General features: G+C 43.5%; 2 protein-coding genes across 6 annotated transcripts in view; one reads left to right on the top strand and one right to left on the bottom strand.

Annotated features, from left to right (window-relative positions):
- The window catches only part of LOC141121652 (uncharacterized), a 447,439-nt gene extending 422,984 nt beyond the window's left edge, over positions 1-24,455 (top strand). Inside the window, exons 1-8 of one of the 5 annotated variants that reach the window (XM_073611328.1) lie at positions 7,512-7,600; positions 8,822-8,949; positions 9,036-9,159; positions 9,276-9,373; positions 9,463-9,690; positions 9,770-9,967; positions 10,088-10,226; positions 22,418-24,451. In XM_073611328.1, coding sequence (XP_073467429.1) covers positions 9,075-9,159; positions 9,276-9,373; positions 9,463-9,690; positions 9,770-9,967; positions 10,088-10,226; positions 22,418-23,748 — 2,079 coding nt within the window. In that variant the 5' untranslated portion in view covers positions 7,512-7,600; positions 8,822-8,949; positions 9,036-9,074 and the 3' untranslated portion in view covers positions 23,749-24,451. Of the gene's footprint in view, positions 1-7,511; positions 7,601-7,653; positions 8,950-9,035; positions 9,160-9,275; positions 9,374-9,462; positions 9,691-9,769; positions 9,968-10,087; positions 10,227-22,417 lie in introns of those variants that run through there. The other 4 variants (XM_073611330.1, XM_073611329.1, XM_073611331.1 and 1 more) reach the window with 4 other exon arrangements.
- LOC141121727 (uncharacterized) overlaps positions 1-26,855 on the bottom strand; it is a 178,289-nt gene that overhangs the window by 30,076 nt on the left and 121,358 nt on the right. The gene's annotated exons all lie outside the window — the stretch shown is intronic.

The raw sequence follows: 26,855 nt of genomic DNA, 5'->3' as shown, positions 1-26,855 counted from the left end.
TAAATGCGTGCATGGACATAAAAGATTAAGCCCAGAATTGTATGTAAAATGGAAGAGTAATAACGATCAATATATATAGGGCCATAAAGAGGGGAGAACCATATGATGACAGTGAATGTCTGAAATATATGTACAACTGCCTAGGCAGTTGATTTAGTAGACATAGCTATTAATTAGCACATTTGATATGTATTCAGAAAAGGGCAAAATGAACTAAACAACAAATGCCGGGATCTCAATGGTCAAAAGAAAAAAAATGTAGGTAGAAAATAGATAAACATAAACATCCATGTTTAACCACTTCAATACCAGGCACTTAGACACCTTCCCACCCAGGCCAATTTTCAGCTTTCAGCGCTGTCACAATTTGAAGGACAATTGCGCGGTCATACAACACTGTACACAAACAATTTTTTTTATCATTTTGTTCCTACAAATAGAGCTTGGTGGTATTTGATCACCTCTGCGGTTTTTATTTTTTGCGCAACAAATAAAAAAAGACCGAAAATTAAAAAAAAAAAAACAAGTTTTTCTTTGTTTCTGTTAAAAAGTTTTGTAAATAAGTATGTTTTCTTCTTCAATGATGGGCACTGATATGGCTGCACTGACAGGCACTGATAGGGCGGCACTGATGGGCACCGATGAGGTGGCACCAATGAGGTGGCACTGATGAGGTGGCACTGCCGGGCACTGATGATGGGCACTGATAGGCGGCACTGATGGCTGGAGGCTCTTTACCAAGATCGGTGGAGCGGGCGTGCGGCGGCATGTTATCCTGCTGGACCTCATATGACGCCCAGTCAGGATAACGGAACCACTTCCTGGACGTCAATCCGCTATAGGCCGGGCGGGAAGTGGTTAAAAAATCTATAATGCCGGTGTAGTGTCAATGAGTGCCTCCCGTCGAATAATGCCTCCTACGCACTGCGCATGCGCAGTGCGTGACGTCATGCCAGTACGTACACATGCGCAGTACGTAGGAGGCATTATTGGACGGGAGGCACTCATCGACACTACACCAGATCCCAGTAATCTGTAGATGTATTGCCCATAATCTGGAGAGAAAACAAATGTGTCAACATAAGCAGGCATTTAGAGCAGGTTATTCATGATCTAGTATGAAAACAGTTGATATAAAAGATAATGAAAAAATATATATACGAACACATCAAGATAAAGGAACTTTATGCACATCGATCAAGACCGTGCTTATTAGGACAGTGAAAACCTGTAAGCACCAAAATGCTAACCTAAATGTATATTGTCGAACCATCGACTATTTAAAATATACAAGGAATAACAGTCCTAAACCAAAATAAAGAAACATGGGTATCCGAAAAGCGTGTATTAATGATCATGCTTATACAGGCCCCATGAAGTAGAACTCTCGTAGGATTGCTTTGCATATAATGTAGAGTGATTTAGTGATGGAAATGTTTTAGAACATTCGGAGCCGTCTGAAGCCATGTTAAACTATTATAGGTTTTAAAACTCGCCTGTGTGTATGGAAATACGTGGGTATAGACGGAACCATTTGGCAAGCAGCTTAAGAAAACAGCGTCTAACATAAAATGTATGTGGAGGAACAAAAGATGGAAGAGATAGAGGGAAGACATTGCTATGTCCATAGACGCAGCGATGTGTGGATCGAAAGGATGTTATGTCTAAGGAAGCTATAGTGTCCAATAGACGATTAATTAGACGGAGCCAAAGCCAAACAGGGCTCAGAACCACAGATAAAAGCTAGTAAAGACATATAGGGCTCAATGTTCAAAGGGAACTAAAAATAAAAAATTGTATATACATTCCAGGGGATAAGTTCAATCTGTAAAAGTATTGGCCAAACGGAAGGTTGAATAAAATAACAATAGAAAGATGTGTAATGATCAGAAGATGAGAAATAAAGAAAAAGAGAGCAAAATAAAGTAAGAAAATATGTGTAAGAGATGAAATAAATAAAATAGAATAAAATAGGACAACATGAAAATAAAAATGAAAGTAAAATAAAATGAGGTACAGAGGATAGAAAGATTAAAAAAAGGAAGCCAAGTGGAGCACAATAAAGCAAAATAAAATGGATAAAATAAAAAATGAGATGGAATAAGATGAAATAAAGAGAAATAGAAAGAAATTAATAAAATGAGGTGATGAAAAATGTGGAGGACAAGGAACAGGGAAATATGTAAGGTACAAGTTAGTCATAATAATAGGAAACGTCCCATTCAAAATTAAGGCCTGACGGAATTCTAGTGTTCAGAGAAAATATCCAGTAAACTTCACGTTTACATAGTAACTGGAACCTGTCCCCTCCTCTAATAGGTGTTACAATTCTTTCGATGCCCTGAATAAAGAGACTTGATACGTCTTTATGGTGTACAAAAATCCAATGTTTAGCGAAATTTGTTAGCCTATCCTTCTCGATGTCATGTAAGTGGTCATATAATCGGTCCCTAAATCTGCGTGTCGTGCGGCCCACATATTGGATTTGACATATGTCACAAGTGATAACGTATACTAAGAATTGGGTGTTGCAATTGATAAAAGAGGAGATATTAAAGGTTCAGCTGTTAGTACAAGATTGAACATATTTGCCTTTTTTCATATGGCGACAATAATTTGCAACCTTTTTTACCACATTTGAACTTCCCTGTGAAACTTAACCAATTTGACCTTGGCCGTCCAGTCGAAAATAAACTAGATGAGAGGGAGCTCCCCAAAGTGGGTTCTCTACGTGAAACCATTTTGATACCTTCGGAAAGGATATTACTGTAAACAGGGTCACTGAATAAAATCGGAAGGTACCTAGTTATTATATTTTTTATTTTGTTAAACTCTGAGCTAAACGGTGTAGAAAAAACTGGAGCGTTTTTTGAGGAGATAGTTGATTTATTATTTGTTCTTTTTGTAACGTTTATCTTGTAAAAGCAAATGTCTAGGAGTAGTGTTAGCGGTAGTTAATGCTCTCTTAACCAAAGAATCTGTGTACCCTCGATCCTTAAATCGCTGGGCCACATCATTAGCCTCTATTTGGAAATTCTCGGGTGTGCTGCACAAAGTTTCAACCTGAGAAACTGTCCATAGGGCACACCTCTGATGGTGTGCCTGGGATGTGCGGAGTCGGCTCTAAGTAGAGCGTTCCCCGCGGTGGGTTTTCTAAAGAGACTGGTGTGAACTGATCCCCCTATCCCTGTTAATCTCACATCCAGGAATTCTATGCTATTAGTCTGTAAAACCCCTGTGAAACTCAAGTTGAAACTATTATCATTGAAATATGAGAGCCAGGTTTTAAGATCGGCATTCTCATCGGAGTTAATGAATAGGAGGTCATCAATGAAACGACAGAAAAACACCTTATCTAAACGGTGGGGGCTATCATGTCCAAAGATGTGAGACCTCTCCCACCAACCCATGAATAGGTTGGCTAACGAGGGCGAAAATTTCACCCCCATGGAGGCCCCACATCTCTGGAGATAATAGCCCCCGTCAAACATAAAAAAAATTGTGAGTAAGTAGGTACACCAAGAGCTTGTAAAATGAAAGCCTGGAGTATCAGGGAGAACCTGCCTGACCTTCTTAGAAACCAAGCAACCCCTTGGAGACCCAGGTGATGTGGGATACTGGAATATAGACTGGTGACATCGCAGCTGATCCACCTATAATTGTCTTTCCATTGAAAATCTTGAAGTTTACTAAGCAATTGCTTTGTATCCCTCAGGTAACCCAGCAGACCTGTTGTTAAAGGCTGGAGTTGAGAATCCACCCATTCGCCCAGTCGTTCATTAAGTGAACCTATTCCGGCAACAATCGGCCGACCTATGAGGGGGTTAAACCCCTTATGAACTTTGGGTAGATGGTGGAATATCGGCATGATAGGATGCTCTGGGATAAACGTCTCCTTATCTCTGGGAGAAGAGGCCTGCTTGTACCGCCCTATCAAGGAGAGCAGATAGTTTTGTCTTAAAGGATAATGTGGGATTGGATGAAAGTGGTTGGTACGTGTGTGTGTGTCAGATAACTGGCGCAAAGCCTCTTGTTTGTATGTCTCGGAGTCTAACACAACCACAATACCACCCTTGTCCGCATTCCTAATGACGATATTATTGTCTGCTATCAATGCTTTAAGTGCTGATCTCCCGTCTGGGGTTAAATTACCAGTGACAGGTCTCTTATGGCAATTACGAGCCAGGCGAGTCAGATCACCCTGTGAAACGCGTCAGCTGTTTTCCTGTACTTTCTTGCTGTGGTGTCTTGTGTTCTTCATGATCCAGTTTCTACAATAAAGACACATGAAATTTCTCCCGGTGTGCGGCTGTCCAGATCTTTTCGCACATTTCTGCCTGCTTCCACTTTAGACCTGCTTCATTGATCTTATAGTGTCTATTAATAAATTATGTAACCTGATCCATGTGCAAACTCATATACAAAATAAAGTGATTTGTGCTCAAATTGCTGTTCCCTGCAGGACCACTGCTTTCACATTGCACCTACTTCTTTAATCTTATAATATTTGTTGCTATATTAAATAAACTAAAATCCTGTGCAAATTACAATATTTTATGCTCAATATAGTGTTCTCTGCAAGTCCACTGCTTCCACTTTGCATCTACTTCAATTATCTTGCTAAAAAAAAATCCACAAATCAATGAAAAGTTGATAAGGTGTAAAGTTCTCGGTGCTCCAAACTGTGCCAGCTGTAGTGTAGCCACGCCTTCTTCCACCTCTTACACACGTGATGGTGAGGGCGCCCCCTTAGTAGTGCTTCCCCACTCACCAGAGCAATATGACTCCCAGCTTTTCATCTACCAGAGTCACCAACATCCTTCACACTCTCCTCACCTCCGATGGCAAAGGAACTGGATCTTCCTCGCTCACTCCTGAGAGTCTGCTGAGCTTTCTGTCATCTCCCTCCTAGACTCCTCCTCCAACCGCTGTTCCAGCAGGAGCTCCGCCTCTTCATACACACTCAGAGCTCCGCCTCTTCATACACACTCAGAGCTCCGCCTCTTCATACACACTCAGAGCTCCGCCTCTTCATACACACTCAGGGCTCCGCCTCTTCATACACACTCAGAGCTCCGCCTCTTCATACACACTCAGAGCTCCGCCTCTTCATACACACTCAGGGCTCCGCCTCTTCATACACACTCAGAGCTCCGCCTCTTCATACACACTCAGAGCTCCGCCTCTTCATACACACTCAGGGCTCCCCCTCTTCATACATACTCAGAGCTCCGCCTCTTCATACACACTCAGGGCTCCCCCTCTTCATACATACTCAGAGCTCCGCCTCTTCATGCACACTCTGGGCTCCGCCTCTCCATACACACTCAGAGCTCCGCCTCTTCATACACACTCAGGGCTCCGCCTCTTCATACACGCTCAGAGCTCTACGCCTCTTCACACACACTCAGAGCTCCGCCCCTTCACACACACTCAGAGCTCCGCCTCTTCACACACATTTAGAGCTCCGCCTCTTCACACACACTCAGAGCTCCGCCTCTTCACACGCACTCAGGGCTCCGCCTCTTCATATGCACTCAGAGCTCCGCCTCTTCATACGCACTCAGGGCTCCGCCTCTTCATACGCACTCAGGGCTCCGCCTCTTCATACGCACTCAGAGCTCCTCCTCTTCATACACACTCAGAGCTCCGCCTCTTCATACATGCTCAGAGCTCTGCCTCTTCATACACACTCAGAGCTCCGCCTCTTCATACACACTCAGGGCTCCGCCTCTTCATACACACTCAGAGCTCCGCCTCTTCATACACACTCAGGGCTCCGCCTCTTCATACACACTCAGGGCTCCGCCTCTTCATACACACTCAGGGCTCCGCCTCTTCATACACACTCAGAGCTCCGCCTCTTCATACACACTCAGGGCTCCGCCTCTTCATACACACTCAGAGCTCCGCCTCTTCATACACACTCAGGGCTCCACCTCTTCATACACACTCAGGGCTCCGCCTCTTCATAACACTCAGAGCTCCGCCTCTTCATAACACTCAGAGCTGCGCCTTTTCATACACACTCAGAGCTCCGCCTCTTAATACACACTCAGGGCTCTGCCTCTTCATACACACTCAGAGCTCCGCCTCTTCATAACACTCAGAGCTCCGCCTCTTCATAACACTCAGAGCTCCGCCTCTTCATACACACTCAGAGCTCCGCCTCTTCATACACACTCAGAGCTCCGCCTCTTCATACACACTCAGAGCTCCGCCTCTTCATACATACTCAGAGCTCTGCCTCTTCATACACAGAGCTCCGCCTCTTCATAACACTCAGAGCTCCGCCTCTTCATACACACTCAGAGCTCCGCCTCTTCATACACACTCAGGAGCTCCACCTCTTCATACACACTCAGAGCTCCGCCTCTTCATACATACTCAGAGCTCTGCCTCTTCATACACAGAGCTCCGCCTCTTCATAACACTCAGAGCTCCGCCTCTTCATACACACTCAGGGCTCCGCCTCTTCATACACACTCAGAGCTCCGCCTCTTCATACATACTCAGAGCTCTGCCTCTTCATACACAGAGCTCCGCCTCTTCATAACACTCAGAGCTCCGCCTCTTCATACACACTCAGAGCTCCGCCTCTTCATACACACTCAGAGCTCCGCCTCTTCATACACACTCAGAGCTCCGCCTCTTCATACACACTCAGAGCTGCGCCTCTTCATACACACTCAGAGCTGCGCCTCTTCATACACACTCAGGGCTCCGCCTCTTCATACACACTCAGAGCTCCGCCTCTTCATACACACTCAGAGCTCCGCCTCTTTATACACACTCAGAGCTCCGCCTCTTCATACACACTCAGAGCTGCGCCTCTTCATACACACTCAGGGCTCCGCCTCTTCATACACACTCAGAGCTCCGCCTCTTCATACACACTCAGGGCTCCGCCTCTTCATACACACTCAAGGCTCCGCCTCTTCATACACACTCAGAGCTCCGCCTCTTTATACGCACTCAGAGCTTCGCCTCTTCATACACACTCAGGGCTCCGCCTCTTCATACGCACTCAGGGCTCCGCCTCTTCATACGCACTCAGGGCTCCGCCTCTTCATACACACTCAGAGCTCCGCCTCTTCATACTCACTCAGAGCTCCGCCTCTTCATACACACTCAGAGCTCCGCCTCTTCATACACACTCAGAGCTCCACCTCTTCATACACACTCAGGGCTCCGCCTCTTCAAACACACTCAGAGCTCCGCCTCTTCATACACACTCAGAGCTCCGCCTCTTCATACACACTCAGGAGCTCCGCCTCTTCATACACACTCAGAGCTCCGCCTCTTTATACACACTGAGAGCGCCGCCCCTTTTTCATACACACTCAAAGCTCCGCCTCTTCATACACACTCAGGGAGAAGAGAAAGGGGAAGGATATACAGTACATACACACACAGCACGAGGCCGTGTTTATGTTTCTTGAGCTGCAGTTCCTCTGAGCTCCACAAGGTGGTGATGTATCCTCTACCCAGTCAGGAAGTCTCTATGGAATACAGACAGGAAGTGATGTCAGAGTCAGACAGGACATTGCATTTGCTAGGACGTAGTGAGAAGACCCTGCAGGAACTGGTGGCAGAGGAGGTAATACGTAGATTAACCCCTTCAGGAGGGGGTTCAGTTGATGATTCAAAGCTGGCCATACATGGTTCAGTTTTATCGTTCAGCTAGCGGGATGAGTGAAAAAAACTGAAGTGATTCCCCCATCCACACATTGGAGGGGGATGGGGGAATCCTCCCAGCTGCATTATTGAATTCTGACAATGGGGGGCGCTCCTCCGCTCTCAGAATACACAGATCAGTGATGAAGCTATTGGCTGCAGCCGCTGATCGAGTGACTTTTATCCGGCAGTGACCACACATGGATGGAAATGTGACCGATCCCTGCTGAACCAGCTGAATTTCCATGTCTCTATGGTCACCATAAGTGACTTCCTCCCCTCCCCCTCATCTCCTTCATTATGTAAGTCATGCTGAGATAATCTCCCATTGGCTGAGCAATATTCTCATTTGTCTCTGAGCTCCTTCTTGCTATTCCTCGTCCTGCCTGTTGTTTCCTTGGATTGATTTTCTGTGTAGTGACCCCGGCTTCATCTCTTGGATGCGCTCCTCTGTTGCTTGTCCTGACCTTTATCCTGATTCCTGGATCTCCTCCTCATCTCTCCTCCATATCCTCTTACACAGCTTTTCTCCACACCTGCAGTGACCCTGGGGGGGTGGAAACTTGGCACCATCACACAGCAAAATCCATCCCCACCATTAGGAGCCACGGAGAAAATTGTCTGTTATTTACACTCTGTTCCTCCGCACATCACCTGATCACATGAGAGCTTACTTTCACAGATTCCTGACAGATTTCTATATGGTAAAGGTCAAAGTTCACTCTTCAGTTTAGGAGAGGAAGGACGCACCCAGGAACAATGATTTGGTTTGCGCGGGAGCCTCTTATAGAGGGCCCCTCAAATCTCCCCATCCAAATGTCCCTCCATCCAGAGGCTATATGTCCTATGACATCACACTGATCTCACAGCTCCTCCTCTTATTGTCCTTCATCTGGCTTTTTTTTTTCTGATGCTCTTAGGATGTGGATGGACCCTTGGTATCCTCACTAGCAAAGTAGGTCTATTACTCCTGCATTGTATGTAATGACAGATTGCCTACAACAAGCTTTTAACCTGTGAAGTGGGGTTCCTGTGTGAGTAAATTCTACCTCAGCCCAAAATGGGGCCTTATTAAAATGGAAACCTGTATGGAGAGGTAAGGAGGATTCTGGGAATATTATTTAATTTTACTATTTGTGTTCAGATCTAGAGTTTTCCTCCTGTGAAGTCTGGAGATCATATGACCATCACATTGTCTCCACCTCCCTCCCTGATAGAATAGAGAAATAAAAAGAAGATTCTAGAAGTCACCAGAGAGATGATGGAGGAGAGGTGAGCGGTGCTGGGAATTCTGGGACATTATCCAGTAACAGACAAGGGATGTGTCTGGATGGTGACTGTATCATTGTGTGTGTCAGGTTCCTATAAGGTGTCAGGATGTCACTGTCTATTTCTCCATGGAGGAGTGGGAGTATTTAGAAGGACACAAGGATCTCTACAAGGACATCATGATGGACAGTCAGCCACACCTCCCATCACCGGGTAAGAGGAGACTTTATTGTAAAGGAGAGAGCAGTACAAAGGGTCCATCTAGATCCCCCATCATCTGATAAACACATAAAAACAATGTATTCAGTCAGTGTGTGTGCTTCCTACAGATGGATCCAGTAACGGGAACCCACCAGAGAGATGTCCCCATGCTCTGTATTCTCGAGATTCCACACAGGAAAGTCACACCATCCCTCACCATCATCAGGTAGATGAGGAACAATCACTGATAGTATCATTAGGATCTGTACATTATCTGCATTGTTACCATTGATGTCATTTTTAATATATATTCAGAGTGCAAACCTGAGAGATTCTAAAGTTGAGGTTAAAGAAGAGATAAAAGAGGAGGATGATGAGGATCGGGTGATGGAGGAGTCAGAGTCTCTAAAAGGACACAAAGATCTGTACCAGGACATCATGGTGGAGTCATCCAGCTACAGGAACCCACCAGAGAGATGTCCCCGTCCTCTGTATTCCCGGCATTCCACACAGGAAGGTCACACCATCCCTCATCATCATCAGGTAGATGAGGAACAATTATTGGCAGTTCTGATTTATACACAGCATGTTTGTTTCAATTAATGTTTATTATATATTGCAGAGTGGAAACCTCGGGGATGAAAATATTGATGTTAAAGAAGAGTATAAAGAGGAGGATGAGGTGTATGGAGTGATGGAGGAGTTTTCTGAAGGACACAAAGATATGATGGAGCCACCTCATACCAGGAACCCACCAGAGAGATGTCCCCATCCTCTGTATTCCACACAGGAAGACCACACTATCCCTCTCTGTTACAAGGTTGGTGGAACAGAACATCCAGAAAATGGACACATAGAGATGTGTGGATTTTTTATGTGATGTCACAATAATAAAGCTTATATTTTACAGATGATATTCTCTCTCATTTTCTTGATTTAGATTGGAGATCCAATCGATATAGAATTTGAGGTGAAAGCAGAAGAAGAGACGTATGTGAGGGATGATCAGCAGTCTATGGAGAAGGACGTGATAACAGGTTCATTTATAGAGGAGGACACTCTCACAGAGATCAGCACAGGTAGATCATCAACACTAAATGCATTCCTCCACCCATACTGTTCACTGATTGGTCCAGAGTAGGGCAAGGACTGGGTAATATCAGCCTGTAATACCCTGGTCACTTTCCTGAGCTGTGTTCCCCATCCTGTATTCCTGTATTTCTCTCAGATAATCTTCCTTCTCTGTGCTGCAGACACAATTTATGTATCTAGACTGGATTTATGGAGATTCTGGGGTTCAGTTGGCAGCAAAATGTTGAATTCACCAAAGGTTTTGATTGACTATGGGTATGTGCTTTGGGTCTTCTGCCCCATGCCTGGATCTAGTAAGATCTCCGACACAACAATTCTCCCAGGGTTACTTGTTTTGTTGTCTGCTGGCTGTGCCGGGTGGAGGGATATGTCTGTATAGTCTCAGACCCAAGTCCCTGAATGCAGTCTTAGAAGACGGGTAGGGATGGGCTCAGGCGTGTTCAGATTCTAGTCCCAACCCACATGAGCAATCCTACCAGAAAGTCAACACTGCACACCGACAATCATAGGCAGTGAGGCATTTCCCCCGCAGCTGCACATACACACGCCCTGACTAGGTTGCTCATGATTGACGGTGTGCAGTGACGGCTTCCTGGCGGGATTGCTCAGGTGGGTCTGTGCTTGGATCAAAACACGCTTGAGTCCATCCCTAGAGTTGGAAGGCAGTGGTGTGGAACCTTTGCAACTTTTCTCAAGTAAATATTTAAGCTTCCACTGATTCCTGAACACCAAAATTATGAGTCCTGACCCTTACATTGTATAATTTATATTGTACATTACATACTCCTGACCCCTGCCCTATATACTCTATGTTGTACATTACATACTCCTTACCCCTGCACTATATACTGTATGTTGTTCATGACTTAATTCTGATTCTATATAGTACTATATGCTCCCTAAACTACTATGTACTCCCTAAACTATGCTCTATGCTACATGATATTAAATGGGATACAATCCTAGGAACTAGGAACACTGCTTTAAGAGCATACTAAAAGAAAGGTATCGGCCAGTGTATTTCAATGGGCAATAAATATAAAAGAGCTAAGATTAAACCTGGGTGGTTAAACTATAAGGTAAAATGCATATAAAAGGGGAAAAAAGGCTTTCAAAAAATGTAAGGCTGATGGGGTCATTGTCAGAATTCTAAGAATACAAGGAAAGCAATAAGAAGTGTAAAAATGCAATTAGAAGTTTAAGAATGCAAGAAATATTTTTAATATATAAACGGTAAGAAAGTGAGGCCAGAGCATATTGGCCTCATAAAGGACGATGAAGGGAATTTGGTTACAAAAGACAAAGAGAAGGCAAAGGTTTTAAAGTCATTCTTCTCCTCAGTTTTCATGGAGGAAAAAGGGGGATATAGTGACTAGGGATGGGTAAATGGTTCGGCCCGAGCGTGAGTTCGGGCCGAACATTGGTTGTTTGTAAGTTCTCTGAACAGCTGAATTATAGGGTCGTTTGACCGTTTGTTTGGCCCGACGAACGACCACAATGCACTGTGCCGCCGCACAGTGCATTGAAAGCCCTGATTGGCTGAAGCAATGAAAGCTTCGCCCAATCAGGGCATAGAGCACTGTCAGAGCCATGATTGGAAGCATTCATGATGACTGTATCCAATCATGGACCATTGCTCTTAATCCCGCCCCACACTGTAAAAGCATTCTTTCCATAGCGACCATTTGTAGTGTGATAGCGGCGTGGAGAGAGATAGAACAGGGCTCTGTTAAGTGCTATTAGACAGTTAGTGTGCTATTCTGATTCTGTTGTCAGTGTAGAATATCGGTTTAGTGTGAATCTAGGGATAGTTCAGTGTGAGTGTAGTGCGACCATTCATCTTTACATTAGTGTGAATGTAGGGATAGTTCAGGCAGTGTGAGTGTAGTGACCATTTAACACAGTATATTTCATTGCGTTACTGCAAGTTTAAGGCCATGTAGTTCAATGCGTTACTGGAAGTTTAACGCCATATAGTTCTATGCGTTACTGGAAGTTTAACGCTGTATATTTCATTGTGTTACTGCAACTTTAATGCCGTATATTTCATTGTGTTACTGCAAGTTTAACGCTGTATATTTCATTGTGTTACTGCAAGTTTAATGCCGTATATTTCATTGCATTACTGCAAGTTTAACGCAGTATATTATTATTATATAGGATTTATATAACAGTTTGCGCAGCGCTTAACAAAATAAAGGCAGACATTAGTTACATTATAATTTGGTACAAGAGGAATCAGAGGGCCCCGCTCATTAGAGCTTACAATTTAAAAAGAGTGGGTCAATTGATACAAAAGGTAATAGCTGTGGGGGATGAGCTGATGGAGGAAGTCAAACAGTGTATTAGTTAGAAGCAGGATAGGCTTCTTGAAAGAGAAGGGTTTTCAGGGATCATCTAAAGATGGATAGATTAGGGGACAGTCGGACAGATTGGGGTAGGGAGTTCCAAAGGATGGGGGAAGCTCTGGAGAAATCCTGGAGGAGAGCATGGGAGGAGGTGACAAGGGAGGTAGAGAGCAGGAGCTCTTGGGAGGACCAAAGAGAGCGGCTTGGTTGGTATTTTGGGACTAGGTTAGTGATGTAGCTGGGGGCAGAGTTATGGATGGCTTTGTAAATTATTGTTAGTAATTCCATTATTGTTAGTAATTCCATATGCCATTGCATTACTGCAAGTTCAATACCATATAGTTCTGTGCGTTACTGCACGTTTGATGCAGTATATTGTTGTATATTATAGTTTATCCGTGGAGCGTGTCTGTGTTGTGAATACTCATATTAAAGTGCACTAAACACCACTTTCCATTGATTAAAGTGCAACCACGTACACATTTACACATCTTTATTACATTTGTTAATTACCACCCCCACTCCCCTTCATGTCTGGGAGGAAAACAAGGAGAGGCAGACGATCCCATGGCACTGTGAGGGGGCCAGAAGTGTATGTATCCACAGGCAAAGGTGGATGTGGTCAGTCCTCAGGCAGGGCATCATTTCCATTGGTTAGTGATGTTGAGCATGCTATCCAGCCACAGCTTGCAGAGGAAGTGGTGGACTGGCTTACTAAACCCTCCTCATCCTCCGTCACCCAAGCAGAGACTAGTTCAGTGTCCCCTGCAGCTGCCAGAGTGGCAAAACTTGCCTCCTTGTCCACAGCTATTCCTGCCATAGCCCCAGCATCAGGCATGGAGGAGTCAGTGGAGTTATTTGAACACAGCATCAGCCACTTGCTTCTTGATGATGCACAGCTATTACTAGATTCAGATGTTGGTTCTGACTCTGAGGTTGAGGAAGGCAGGAACGTGAGCCTACAGAGAGGGGAGAACACTGGTACACAAATCGGCTTTCATGTTCCCCCATCCGCAGCATATTGCCAAGTTTTCTTCAGTGGTAATGAGGATGGAGGAGATGATGATGGGGTCACTGACTCGACTTGGGTGCCAAATAGAGCAAGGAGGAAAGTGAGGGTGAGGCACAACCCCAACGAGGCAGCCATCATGGAAGAGTAGAGAACAGCCACCCTATTCCATCACATTGTGGAGCTGTTATCTCCTGGCCCACTTCCCACAGCTCCGCTGTCTGGGCCTTTTTTAGTACATGTACAGCCGATTGCACTGTTGCTATTTGCAAACCTTGTCTCAAGCACTTCAAGTGTAGCAAAAACATCAACCATTTGGGTACCACATGCTTGACAAGGCATTTAACCTGATTAAAAGTAGTGAGGCACTGTTAATTTAAATAAAGTGATTCCTGTGTATAAGGTTGAATCCTGTGTCCTTTCCCTTCCCCTGACACGGGAAGCAAGATTTGCTGTCATCTATACATTGAACTGTCACAATTAATGGTGAAGGGAAAGCGCACAATTACACAGAATGTTTTAAAGACTTCTATATAAGCAATATGTTCATGGACTTGTAACATTTCTTCTGATATGTGAATATTAGGTCTCCAATCTTGAGACACAAGGAAACATTGGACATTTATGGACTAGAATCACTAGATTCACTAGAATAAGTATATGGTTTTGAATTTCAAGTATTATTTATTAATTTATTAATGTATTGGGTTGATCTATAATTCTAAGATATATTTTGTCTGTTTGCACTACAAAGCACTTTCTAAGCACTGTGATAATCACCAGGTGTCTAGACTCAACACATATGGATCCTTGATTGTTTACGCACTGAAGTCACTTTAATTGTATGAATTGTTTATGATTTGATGCCAATTAATGGTAGTGATCAATTGGGTTGACCAACCATTACACTAATTGTGTAGACACAGGAACACATTTGATACACACAAAAAAGGACACAGGATTGCACCTTATACACAGGAGTCACTTTATTTAAATTAACAGCGCCTCACTACTTTTAATCATTTTATAATATTAGTAGTTATGGATATGCTATTTAAGTGAAAGCAGCCGTTTTGGTTATAAATTCACCCCACATACACAGCGGCAGCACGAGAGAACACTCTAGGCAGATATTCTAAGAAGAGGTTCACTTGCTCCTAGAAGAAGATCGTTAGCCCCCTAACACACACTACTAAGGCATTTAACCTCCCATCACTTAGCCCGTTGGCAAGAGCACCTAAAAGCCACACAAAAGGGGCACAAATCTGTCCCTCCTCCTTACTCGCCTCAGTCTGTCCCTGTCCCTGCTATACCTCATGACCTCTCAGCAGCCTCCACTGACAGGGATGAGGGTATAGTGCAGGGTGTCCCAGGTTCTTGCAGCACACCTCCAGCTGTAGACTTTAGCTGGCAAATTTTTGTGACCCATCTGTTGCAGTTCCTGCCACCCACATGCCCAGCGTCTAAATGCAAGCTTGTCAAATCTGCTGGCTCTACAATTTCTGCCTTTCCACCTGGTGGATTCTACCCCCTTCCGTGAATTTGCAGAATGTGCTGTACCACAATGGCAGGTTCCCAGTCGCTATTTAATTTCACATAAGGACATTCCAACTCTCTACCATCACATGGAAGGCAATGTTATGGCATCCTTGGGCAAGGCAGTCAGCCGCAAAGTCCACATTACTGCTAACACATGGTCCAGCAAGCATGGGCAGGGACAATGTATTTAGTTCACAGCACACTGGGTATTTCTGCTGGCCGCTCGGAAGGGGACAGGACAGGGCTCAGTGCTGCAGCTTGTTGTACCCCCATGTCTCCATACAGCTGGTGATGAGGCCAGATTCATCAGCTCTACCCCCTCCTCTTCCATGCCTCCCTCTGCTGAATTGTCATATGAACCTCAAGTACCCCCTAAGCGTTCAAATGGCTATTCAATGAGTCAGGCTAAAAGGTGCCATGCAGTGCTTCAGCTGGTGTGTCTAGGGGACAGGAACCACACCGGAGCAGAGATTCTTGCGGGTCTGCAGGGGCAGGCCCAGAGGTGGTTCACGCCACGCCAGCTGGAGCCGGGAATGGTGGTGTGCGATAATGGCACAAATCTCCTGTCCGCCCTTAGACAGGGAAAGTTGACACATGTGCCATGCCTGGCACCTGTCCTCAATTTGGTGGTGCAGCATTTCCTAAATAGGTACCCAGGGAAGATCTGCTAAAGCAGGCCAGAGGAGTCTGTAGCCATTTCAGGTGGTCATACACAGCCAGTGCTCGGTTGGCTGAAATTCATCGGGAGTTCCACCTGCCCAGAAACGGTCTGATTTGTGACATTCCCACCAGGTGGAACTTGTTTTTGGCAATGCTGCAGCGGCTGCATATGCAGCAGAGGGCCGTCAACGAGTACCTATATGAGTATGGCACAACAACAGGCTCAGGCCGGCTTGACTTTTTTCCCCACGCTAATGGCTGCTTATAAAGGATGCATGCACTGTATTGTCACCATTTGAGGAGGCCACAAGGATGGTGAGCTGTGACAATGCAAGCATCAGTGACACAATCCCTGTTGTGTTCCTGCTGGAGCAGACTCTGTGTGGCATTATGGACAGGACACTTGAGGCAGAGCAGTGGGAGGAATTTCCTCTCAAGGCTCACTTTATGCAGACACCATTATTCCTACGCCACAGAACACACAGAAGAGGAAGATTCTTACAGTTTTGGAGGCATTGAAGCAGAGAAAGACATACGTCAAACAGTAAGAGATGGTTTTCCATCCCCAGAACCCTTGGGAGTAGTACGTGGCTGGAAGGAGGCAGTTCAGATACTGTAATACTCAGTGACCCAGAGGAGTCTGCTTCTCATGCCTCCGCAAATGTGCAGTGCATGGGTTCCCTAATGCTTTAAAGCCTGCAAAAGGAACTAAGAATATGTGGCATAGAGGAGAAGGATCACTATTGGTTGGAAACCCTCCTTGACCACCGTTACAAGGGGAAAGTCTCAGAACTCATCCCATCCCCACAGAGAGTGCAGAAGATGAAATCTCTTGAGGACACCTTAAAGAGGAGTTTATTGAACACTTTTCCTGACTCTGGTAGGTTACAGTGTCGTAGAAAACTTAGTTTTGAGGCTTCTATTGGTCAAGAGAGGAGCAGTGAAGGCAGCCGCCTACGTCTTTTGGACAATTTTCTAAGGTGCGAAAACAGAGATGGAGAGCTTTCCAGTCGATGATCCACTGGCTTACTGGGTCATGAGAATAGACCACTGGCCAGAACTTGCCCAGTATGCAATGGAGCTGCTAGGCTGCCCTGCATCCAGTGTGCTTTCCGAACAGGTATTCAGTGCTGCTTTAGGTTTTGTTACTGTTAATAGAATGCGTCTGTCCACAGACTCCGTGGACCGTCTGACATTTATCAAAATTAATCAGTCCTGGATTACCAGCAGCTATGAAGCCCCTGATGCCGATGTCGCTGATTAAGTGTTTTTGGTTGGGATATGGAATCTCTGCAGGACTTCTATGCTGCCCAGCGTTGTGGGTGTTGATTTCACCTGGAAGTATTTTTTTGGTGTAGGTTTTATGGGTACAATTAACACTCAAAGACCAATTTTTCTGCACCTGTTGGACAGGTGCATATCATTTACATTTTTGACAGTAAGGCCAATTCTTGCTTTCATCAAGAGTACCTCTATAGGGTTAAGGTGAGAAGGCGCCACTGACACCCATAGCCTCATTTTTCTGCACCTGTTACTTCTATCCAAAGTCTGTGGAAGAGACACCAGAATTTATTCAAAAAATCTCTAGTTTTGTTCCCAGTGCACTACATTGTGGCCTCATCATACAGACTGGCTCCCCAAGCCATTGCTTACAAAATAAAGAAAGCGTGCAGGGAAAATTTTAATTTTTGTTGGCTTTATAAACCTAATTATTGCTGCAGCAGCTTCTATACACAGTACAGATGTGCCACTTTACAGGTAGACTAAGGGGACCCCCCAGGCACTATATTGAAGGATTTTTTAAATTTTTATGCTTTCACTATAAGCATCGGTTTAAAAATGAAGTTTAAAAAAAAAATGTCATTGTTACATGTCATTCGGCCCATCCCTGCTCCTGACTAGGGATGGGCGAACGGTTTGGCCCGAGCATAAGTTCGAGCCGAACTTTGGTTGTTCAGCCGTTCAGTGAACAACGAACATTATGCAGTGTTTGCGGCAAATTTGAAAGCCGGAAACACCATTTAAGTCTATAGGACACTAACATGAAAAACCAAAAATGCTCATTTTAAATGCTTATATGCTAGTTATTGTCATAAAAAGTTTTGGGGACCTGGGTCCTGCCCCAGGGCACATGTATCAATGCAAAAAAAGTTTTAAAAACGGCTGTTTTTTCGGGAGCAGTGATTTTAATAATACTTAAAGTGAAACAATGAAAATGAAATATTCCTTTAAATATTGTGCCGGGGGGGGGGTGTATAGTATGCCTGTAAAGTGGCACATTTTTCCCATGTTTAGAACAGTCTCGCAGCAAAATGACATTTCTAAAGAAAAAAAGTCATTTAAAACTGATCGCGGCTGTAATGAATTGTCAGGTCTCAGCAATATAGATAAAACTCATTGAAAGAACACAGCATGGGTTCCCCCCAGTCCATTACCAGGCCCTTTGGGTCTTGTATGAATATTAAGGGGAACCCTTAACCAAAAATAAAAAAAAAAAATATGTGGGGGTCCCCCCAAAATCCATACCAGATCTGAACTCATATGGATTTTAAGGGGAACCCTGCACCAAAATTTGAAAAAAATATGGTGTAGGGGTCCCCCCCCAAAATCCATACCAGACCTTTATCCGAGCACGCAACCTGGCAGGCTGCAGAAAAAAAGGGGGGACGAGAGAGCGGCCCCCTCCTGAACCGTACCAGACCACATGCCCTCAACATGGGGAGGGTGCTTTGGGGTCTGACCCCCCCTTTTCCTGCATCCTGCCAGGTTGCGTGCTCAGATAAGTGCCTGGTATGGATTTTAGGGGGGCCCCTACGCCATTTTTTAAAAAAATTTTGGCGCAGGGTTCCCCTTAAAATCCATACCAGAAGTGAAGGATCTGGTATGGATATTGAGGGGGACCCCTACACCTTTTTTTATATTTGGTGCAGGGTTCCCCTTAATTTCAATACCAGGCCTTAAGGGCCTGGTATGGATTTTGGGGGGACCCCCACGCATTTTTTTTAAAAAAATTTTGGTTCGGGGTTCCCCTTAATATTCATACCAGACCCAAAGGGCCTGGTAATTGTCTGGGGGGAACCCATGCCATTTTTTTTCAATGAGTTTTATCTATATTGCTGAGACCCGACAATTCATTACAGTCGAGATCAGTTTTAAATGACTTTTTCACTTTAGAAATGTCATTTTGCTGTGGTATTGTATTAAAAAAACAGGAAAACTGCGCCACTTTACAGGCATACTATAGACACCCCCAGGCACGATATTTAAAGGAATATTTCATTTTTATTGTTTCACTTTAAGCATTATTAAAATCACATCTCCTGAAAAAATGTCAGTTTTTAAAACTTTTTTTGCATTGATGCATGTCCCCTGGGGCCCCAAACACTTTTTATGACAATAACTTGCATATAAGCCTTTAAAATAAGCACTTTTGGTTTTTCATGTTCGTGTCCCATAGACTTTAACGGTGTTTGTGTTTGCGTATGAGTTTTTTGCCTGTTCGCAAGTTCTCGTGCAACCCAAACTGGGGGTGTTCGGCTCATCCTTACTCCTGACCCCTGCACTATATACTCTATATTGTACATTACATCATTCTGATTCTATAAAATCCTAACTGTTGTATCCCATGTAATAGGTTGTACATTACATAGTTCTGACTTCTTTTGCACCCATTTCCTACCAGCTGGACATTTTATATCTGATGATTTGATTGGAGCACAGACTTTTACATGTTGATAATAATGTGATAAGATCTTCAAACTTTGGAACCTTAAACAGAAAGTGATAACGAGGGAGGAATCAATAATCCAATATATTTTGTTGTATCCAGGATCAGTCCAGTCTTTATCTTGGTTGTTCTCCCCCCATTCTCACTCTCTGACCTCTGGTGGGGCTCAGCCCCGCTGTTATTCATGACTAAATCATGGACTAAATAAGGAAGTGCAGTACTTCTTGTGTTGGGAAGATGGCAATGAGTGATGGGGGGTGGGGACACTCATCCTATAACCCCCTCCTTCCACCACTGTCACTCCTATAAAAGACAGTTCTTGTTGTTTCCTCACTCTCTGACTAAGGTCCACGAAAAAAGAAATGAACTGGTAGGAGATTCAGAGATGTAGGGCTGAAACAACTAATCGTCATAATCGATTATGAAAATAGTTGTCAACTATTTTCATAATCGATTAGTTAGTCAGTTGATTAATTGGCCTGCATACAGAATACATTATTTCTTTATATCAGAAAATACAGCTCAGTACACCATCCATACATGTCAGTAAATGCTTGAGAACTTGAAGGCATGAGGAGCAATGCGTCATGGGACATGTAGTCCTTGGCAAGAGAAGGAAGCAAGTGATTTTAAAGGCAGAACTTTTTGTACCTTCCTATAGGGGAGCTTTATACTATACTTTGTGGCTTCCTATAGAGGATTCTATACTAAACTTTGTGGCTTCCTATAGGGGAACTCTATACTATACTTTGTGGCTTCCTATAGGGGAACTCTATACTATACTTTGCGGCTTCCTATTGGGGAACTCTATATTATACTTGTGACGGGAGGGCCTGTGGAACTCAGAATCCCTTGGAAAGTGGGGGATGCCCTAGTTTCAGCTCCCCATACACCTCTTATGTCTAAGTCACCCTGTGCTATCCTGGCACAGGGTGAGTGAGAAAATATATTCTTGGACTACTTAAAATGGGACAGTAATATTTGTCCACAATATCTCCCAGGATGTATGTAGAGACTATTCTTGGTTTGATTGATTCTGAACTCAACATGTTAATTGAATGAGCTGATCATATTAGCCACCAGGACTGGCTAGGAGACAAACAGTCTGGCTTACCACAGCTTCTATTCCACACATTGTTGTTTGTTCTAATTAACCCTGTGTTGATGTTTATGGTAATGTGTATTGAATAGTCACCTAGTCTGGGTAAATGATTTAGTAAACTAGCTCATGTTAATTAGGTTACAGTTGTATTGTTAGAGGAGATTCCAACGGCATATAAAGTCTTGTAATTTTGATTCTAAATAAATGTTATCATCTAAGCAAGTCTCGTCTTGTTTTGTGCTTATGAGTGGTTGGAATATCTGATATCTGTATACAGACTGGGAGGAAGTAGTATATGACGGAAGCACTCAAGCGGAGTGTGGGACATTCCGTGACAATACTTTGTGGCTTTCTCTAGGGGACTCAATACTATACTTTCCAGCTTCCTATAGGGGGAACTCTGAAGCCAGGGGGAGCCAGAAGTGCCGTGAGGGAGGTCCAGAAGAGGAGAATCAGGGCTGCTCTGTGCAAAACCATTACACAGAGCAGGTAAGTATTACATGTTTGTTTAAAAAAAATAATCCAACATTTACAATGACTTCAAGGTCTCTGTGCAGGGAAGATCAGCATCTGAACCCAGAGAAGGTGGAGGCTAATAGACTGGAGGTGATAGAAGGCATTACTATTACATAAAGTGAAAGTTTACTAGTATTATGCATTATATTTAAAATGATTATATCCAAGAAAAAAAGTCTCAGCTTTCAGTACTACTTTAATATAAAAGTCCCCCCCCATATAGCTTCATTTCTAAATCCTCAGGTAAAATCTGCATATATCCTACTTCTGGGTATATTTATTATTATATATATGATATAAGATATATTACTTTCACTATTTCACAGTATAAATGAATCCCTTATAGTAGTGATTATCTGCTGTTTTGTAATGTAAAGGAATATTTGTTTAACCCCATCATAACAGATGATTAAAAAAAATCATGCTGCTGCTACTAAATGTCCTATGCTGACCATACACAGATCGTTTTTTGGACGAGAATATTCACACAAATATTTGTACATTCATTGAATGGACGAGTGTAGTTTGAAAAATCCACTTGCTTTTAACATTCAATTTTAAAATGAATTCTGAGCAAAAACCACATACACGATGTGAAAATTTGTTCAATAAGGGAAAAGTTTTCTGTTCTGCTCCTTCGAATTTTTCTGTCACTGTGGTCCAAAATGACCGCCGATTTGACCCCACTAATGGTTAGAAAATTGGAATAATGTTTTTTTTAAAGAAAAATTAGTTTGTGTACGGCCAGCATAAGTGACATCAGGTGCAGGGAGCTTGTACCCACCTACCTGTCTATGACAAGGGAGTCTGTCATCCATCATATTATATTACACTCCTGTCTGATCATCTGCAAAACAGCTTTTTACGTCTTTTTTATATTTTAATAATGTTGATCTCTGATTCTGATATGTAGCAGATTCTCCCTCTAATAATACATCTATTTGTCTGTTATTCTCAGAGTGGATTAAATATCCAACTATATATCTGGATATTTATATTTACCGCTGTATAGAGATATTCAAGAATATTAACTAAATTATACACCAACCTTTTTTTGAGGTTTTTATCCAATTAGTCGATTAATCAAAACAATATTCAGCCAACTAATCAATTATGAAAATAATAATTAGTTGCAGCCCTACAGATGACCCATTTACTAGTTACCTTGAGGGGGGAATTGTAAGATCCTCCGAGACAAAGCTGGCTGATGTGGGCAGAGTCCTAGTTTAGGGGATCCAATTTGCTCATGTCTAGTAATCTTTTTATTTCTATTTTAGTACATGGACGGGAGATGAGGAAAACCTCAGAGGATTGTCTCACTTTGTCTCCAGACTGTAAAGTAGAAGATGAGGACATCACACAGTATAGTCCAGGAGAAAATCCGACTACCTCAAATGTCCATCCGGCACCACACAGTGTAGATGGACCATCGTATTCCTCTTATCCTGAGGAACCTCAGACTGTGAGGGACGGTGCCGTCCTTCCAACAGATAAGAGCTTTTCCTGTACTGAGTGCGGGAAGTGTTTCTATTATAAATCCAAACTTAATAGGCATAAAATATCCCACACAGGTGAGAAGCCGTATTCCTGTCCTGAGTGTGGGAAATGTTTCCATTCTAAATCACATCTTAATGTGCATAAAAGATCTCACACAGGGGAGAAGCCGCATTCCTGTCTTGAGTGCGGGAAATGCTTTATCCAAAAATCAGATCTTGTCATACATCAGCGATCTCACACGGGGGAGAAGCCGTATTCCTGTCCTGAGTGCGGAAAATGTTTTTCAGTGAAGTCCCATCTTTACACACATCAGAGATCTCACACAGGTGAGAAGCCATATTCCTGTCTTGAATGCGGGACATGTTTTTCACAGAAGTCCAGTCTTTCCACACATCAGAGATCTCACACGGGGGAGAAGCCGTATTCCTGTCCTGAGTGCGGGAAATGTTTTTCAGTGAAGTCCAGTTTTTACACACATCAGAGATCTCACACCAGGGAGAAGCCATATTCCTGTCCTGAGTGCGGGAAATGTTTTTCGGAGAAGTCCAGTCTTTACAAACATCAGACATCTCACACCGGGGAGAAACCCTATTCCTGTCCTGAATGCGGGAAATGTTTCTCACAGAAGGCCAGTCTTTCCACACATCAGAGATCTCACACGGGGGAGAAGCCATTTTGCTGTCCTGAGTGCGGGAAATGTTTTTCACAGAAGTCCAGTCTTAACACACATCAGAGATCTCACACGGGGGAGAAGCCACTTTCCTGTCCTGATTGCGGGAAATGTTTTTCACAGAAGTCCAGTCTTAACACACATCAGAGATCTCACACGGGGGAGAAGCCGCTTTCCTGTCCTGAGTGCGGGAAATGTTTTTCACAGAAGTCCCATCTTTCCAGACATCAGAGATCTCACACAGGGGAGAAGCCGTATTCCTGTCCTGAGTGCGGGAAATGTTTTTCAGAGAAGTCCAGTCTTTACAAACATCAGAGATCTCACACAGGGGAGAAGCCGCATTCCTGTCCTGAGTGTGGGAAATGTTTTTCACAGATATTCAGTCTTTCCAGGCATCAGAGATCTCACGCGGGGGAGAAGCCACTTTCTTGTCCTGAGTGAGGGAATTGTTCCTCAGTGAAGTTTTGTCTTCTCGTACATCAGGGATCCCACACAACCCTCGAGGGGTATTAGTGCCTTGAGTGTGGGAAATGTCTTCTATATGAATGCTGCTGGACATCACAACTCTCATGTGGGGAAGAAGCACACCCTGATATACACCTCAGATATACTCCATGGCTGATCTTCATCATGTCAGAAACAGTTCCAGGGGTGTGGACATTTTTTGAAAAAACGACTTGTCCAAGGGACTAAATCGGGCTCCCAATCTCCTTGTCCCTTATGATAGTCTCCTGGTCCATTATGACAGTCTCCTTATCCCTCATCTACCAGAGAGCTCAGCAGAGGTGTGGGAGTTCATTGAAAACTACAAGCCAACTTCGGTAAGGGACAGAACTCTGTGAATGAATGGCACGGCCGCTCTCGTTTCATAAAGTGACATCCGATACGGGGTACTTCTTGCCACACTGCTGTCACACAGAGGGCTCGGATCTCTGAGCCGCTGTAGGAACAGGAACATGTAACATGTTCCCAAAGGTGAACGTTTCCTTTAACCCTTTCACTGCCAGAGACGTTTTGTGCCCACGTTATTAACCCCTTCAATACCGGACACTTTCATCATCTTCCTGCCCAGGCCAGTTTCCAGTTTTCAGCGCTGTCTCATTTTGAATGACAATTGCGTGGTCATGCAACACTGTCTTTTTTCCCACAAATAGAGCTTTCTTTTGGTGGTATTTGATCATCACTGGGGTTTTTATTTTTGTGCTACAAATAAAAAAGATAGAAAAAAATAAGTTTTTCTTTGTTTCTGTTAACAAAATTTTGAAAATAAGTAAGTTTTCTCCTTCACTGATGGACACTGATGAGGAGGTACTGACAGACATTAATGATGGACACTGAGTGGCATACCTGATGGGTACTGCTTGGCAATCATCGCTGGTGATTTTCACTGGTGATCTTCACTGATGGGCCTGTACTGATAATCAATGCTGAATATCAGTGCAGATCCTCCCCTGTCAGGAGAGTCGCTGATCGGCTCTCCTCGCGCCTTGTCAGCATGAATAAAGGAAAGCCGATAACCGGCACTTCCTGGTTACGATGTGATTCGCTTTAATTGGACACAGCTGATCACAAAGAGCCTATGACGTAGGCTCTTCACCAAGATTGGAGATGCGGCGTGTGAGAGCAACACCCTGCACCACCGATCGCCACGCGCCCTAGTGGCTTATTTTCATGGACATCATATGACGTCCAGTCAGGATAATGGAACCCCTGCCTGACTGTCATTCTGCTATAGGCCAGGCGGGAAGGAGTAAAAAAATAATTTCAGGCCTGAAGAATATATAAAACCCTCAAAACATGATATCTTCTGAAAGCAGACACCCTAGTGAATAAAATAGTGGTAGTTCCAATTTTTTATGTCACACGATACTATTGCAAAAGTCTAGGAAACACAAAATTTCTATAAAAAACACACTAAAGTTCATTTTAGAGGGCACAAAAACTCAATAAATTACCCAATTTTTTTGTAAAATATAAAAGCTGACGTTGAGTAAATAGATACCCAACATATCAAATTTTAAATTTGTGTGCGCCTGTGAAATGGTGACAAACTTCATTACCCTATATTTTCTGTAGGCAATGCTTTAAAAGCCCCTTTTGGTGATCAGTTTAGTGTTATGGAGGAGGTCTGGTGTAGAATTATTGCTCTCATTCTGGCCTACACGGCGATATGTAACGTGTATCACAATCAACGTTTTCAAGGCGTAGGAGCCCCAATGTGTGAGTATTTGTTTGTATATGCGTATATGTGGGGGGCGAGGGCCTGAGATTTTTTTTTTTTGGTGGGGTTATGTGCCTGGGTTTAAATTTAATTTTGTACAATTTAAAAAATATATATTTTTTTCATCACATAGAGCAGCCTTTTTCAATCAGGGTGCCTTGAGGTTTCTTTAGGGGCGCCTTGGCAAAATGCCTAAAAATTGCCCCAAAATTGCATACAAGCCAGAGGGTGGATGAAGCCTTTTAGTTACACAAAGCCACAGGTTTTTATTGTACAACATTACAACCTTCTAGCTGCCAACCACCTAATGACCAATGACATCATGAGTTGATAAGGAGGATGTCAGTTGCCAGAATATCATCCTCGTGTGACCCTCCCTTGCCCCTCTCCATCAGCTACTAGTCAGTACCAGTTTGCAAAAGTGTATTTTCTTTGGAAGAATAAATCACTTCTAACATTGGGTGTCCTATGTGTGTGGATGTTGTTGCATTATGTAGAACTATTAGAATAGTTTTTACATTTTAAAATTGGGTGCCTCAAGACCGTACATAATTTTGGAGGGTGCCTTGACTGAAAAAAGGTTGAGAAACACTGACATGGAGGACAAAAAGTCCCCTAGGTGATGCTTTTCTGGTGACAGGATCTCTTTAACCTTTTCCTAACCAGAGAACTTTTTACAATTTAGCACTGCAACACTTTAACTGACAATAGCGCGGTCATTCGATGCTGTACCCAAACGAAATTTGCGACCTTTTTTACCACAAATAGAGCTTTCTTTTGGTGGTATTTGATCACCTCTGCGGATTTTAGTTTTTGTGCTATAAACAAAAAAAGAGCGACAATTTTGAAAAAAACCCTGATTTTTTACTTTTTGCTATAATAACTGTAGCGGTATGTTTACCACTTGGTTACTTAGCAATCCGCCAATCACCCTGCTGCCAGACTCCCATCTATCAGTTAAGACAATGAACAGTCATTTGCACAGTTTTGTTACATTTATTGTAGGACACAACTTGGATGGGAGAAGGGACGATATGAGATGCCCATAGCATTTAGCATATTGTAAGACGTTATTCAGTGGCCTTGGCCTTGCACAACTGGATGCACACCTTGCTTCCCCAGTCTCCTTCCTTTGAATAACTTCTCTGCAGACTATTGCTCCTTCTTTTCTGGTAAAAATCTTTCACTGCAAGACTACTGACATACTATTTCTTCTTCCATTGGGACAAGAAAGAATCACTCTGAATAATTCCTCCTTGCAGACCATAATGGTTTTGCCTCTGCGAATCAAGAACCAGAGGCCTACACAGCCTCCTCCCGATGGCTC

This window comes from Aquarana catesbeiana, unplaced genomic scaffold (assembly GCF_042186555.1).
Source record: "Aquarana catesbeiana isolate 2022-GZ unplaced genomic scaffold, ASM4218655v1 unanchor228, whole genome shotgun sequence".
NCBI lineage: Eukaryota > Metazoa > Chordata > Amphibia > Anura > Ranidae > Aquarana > Aquarana catesbeiana.
The sequence above is the reverse complement of the archived record's forward strand: the minus strand, read 5'-3'. Positions and strand labels throughout refer to the sequence as shown.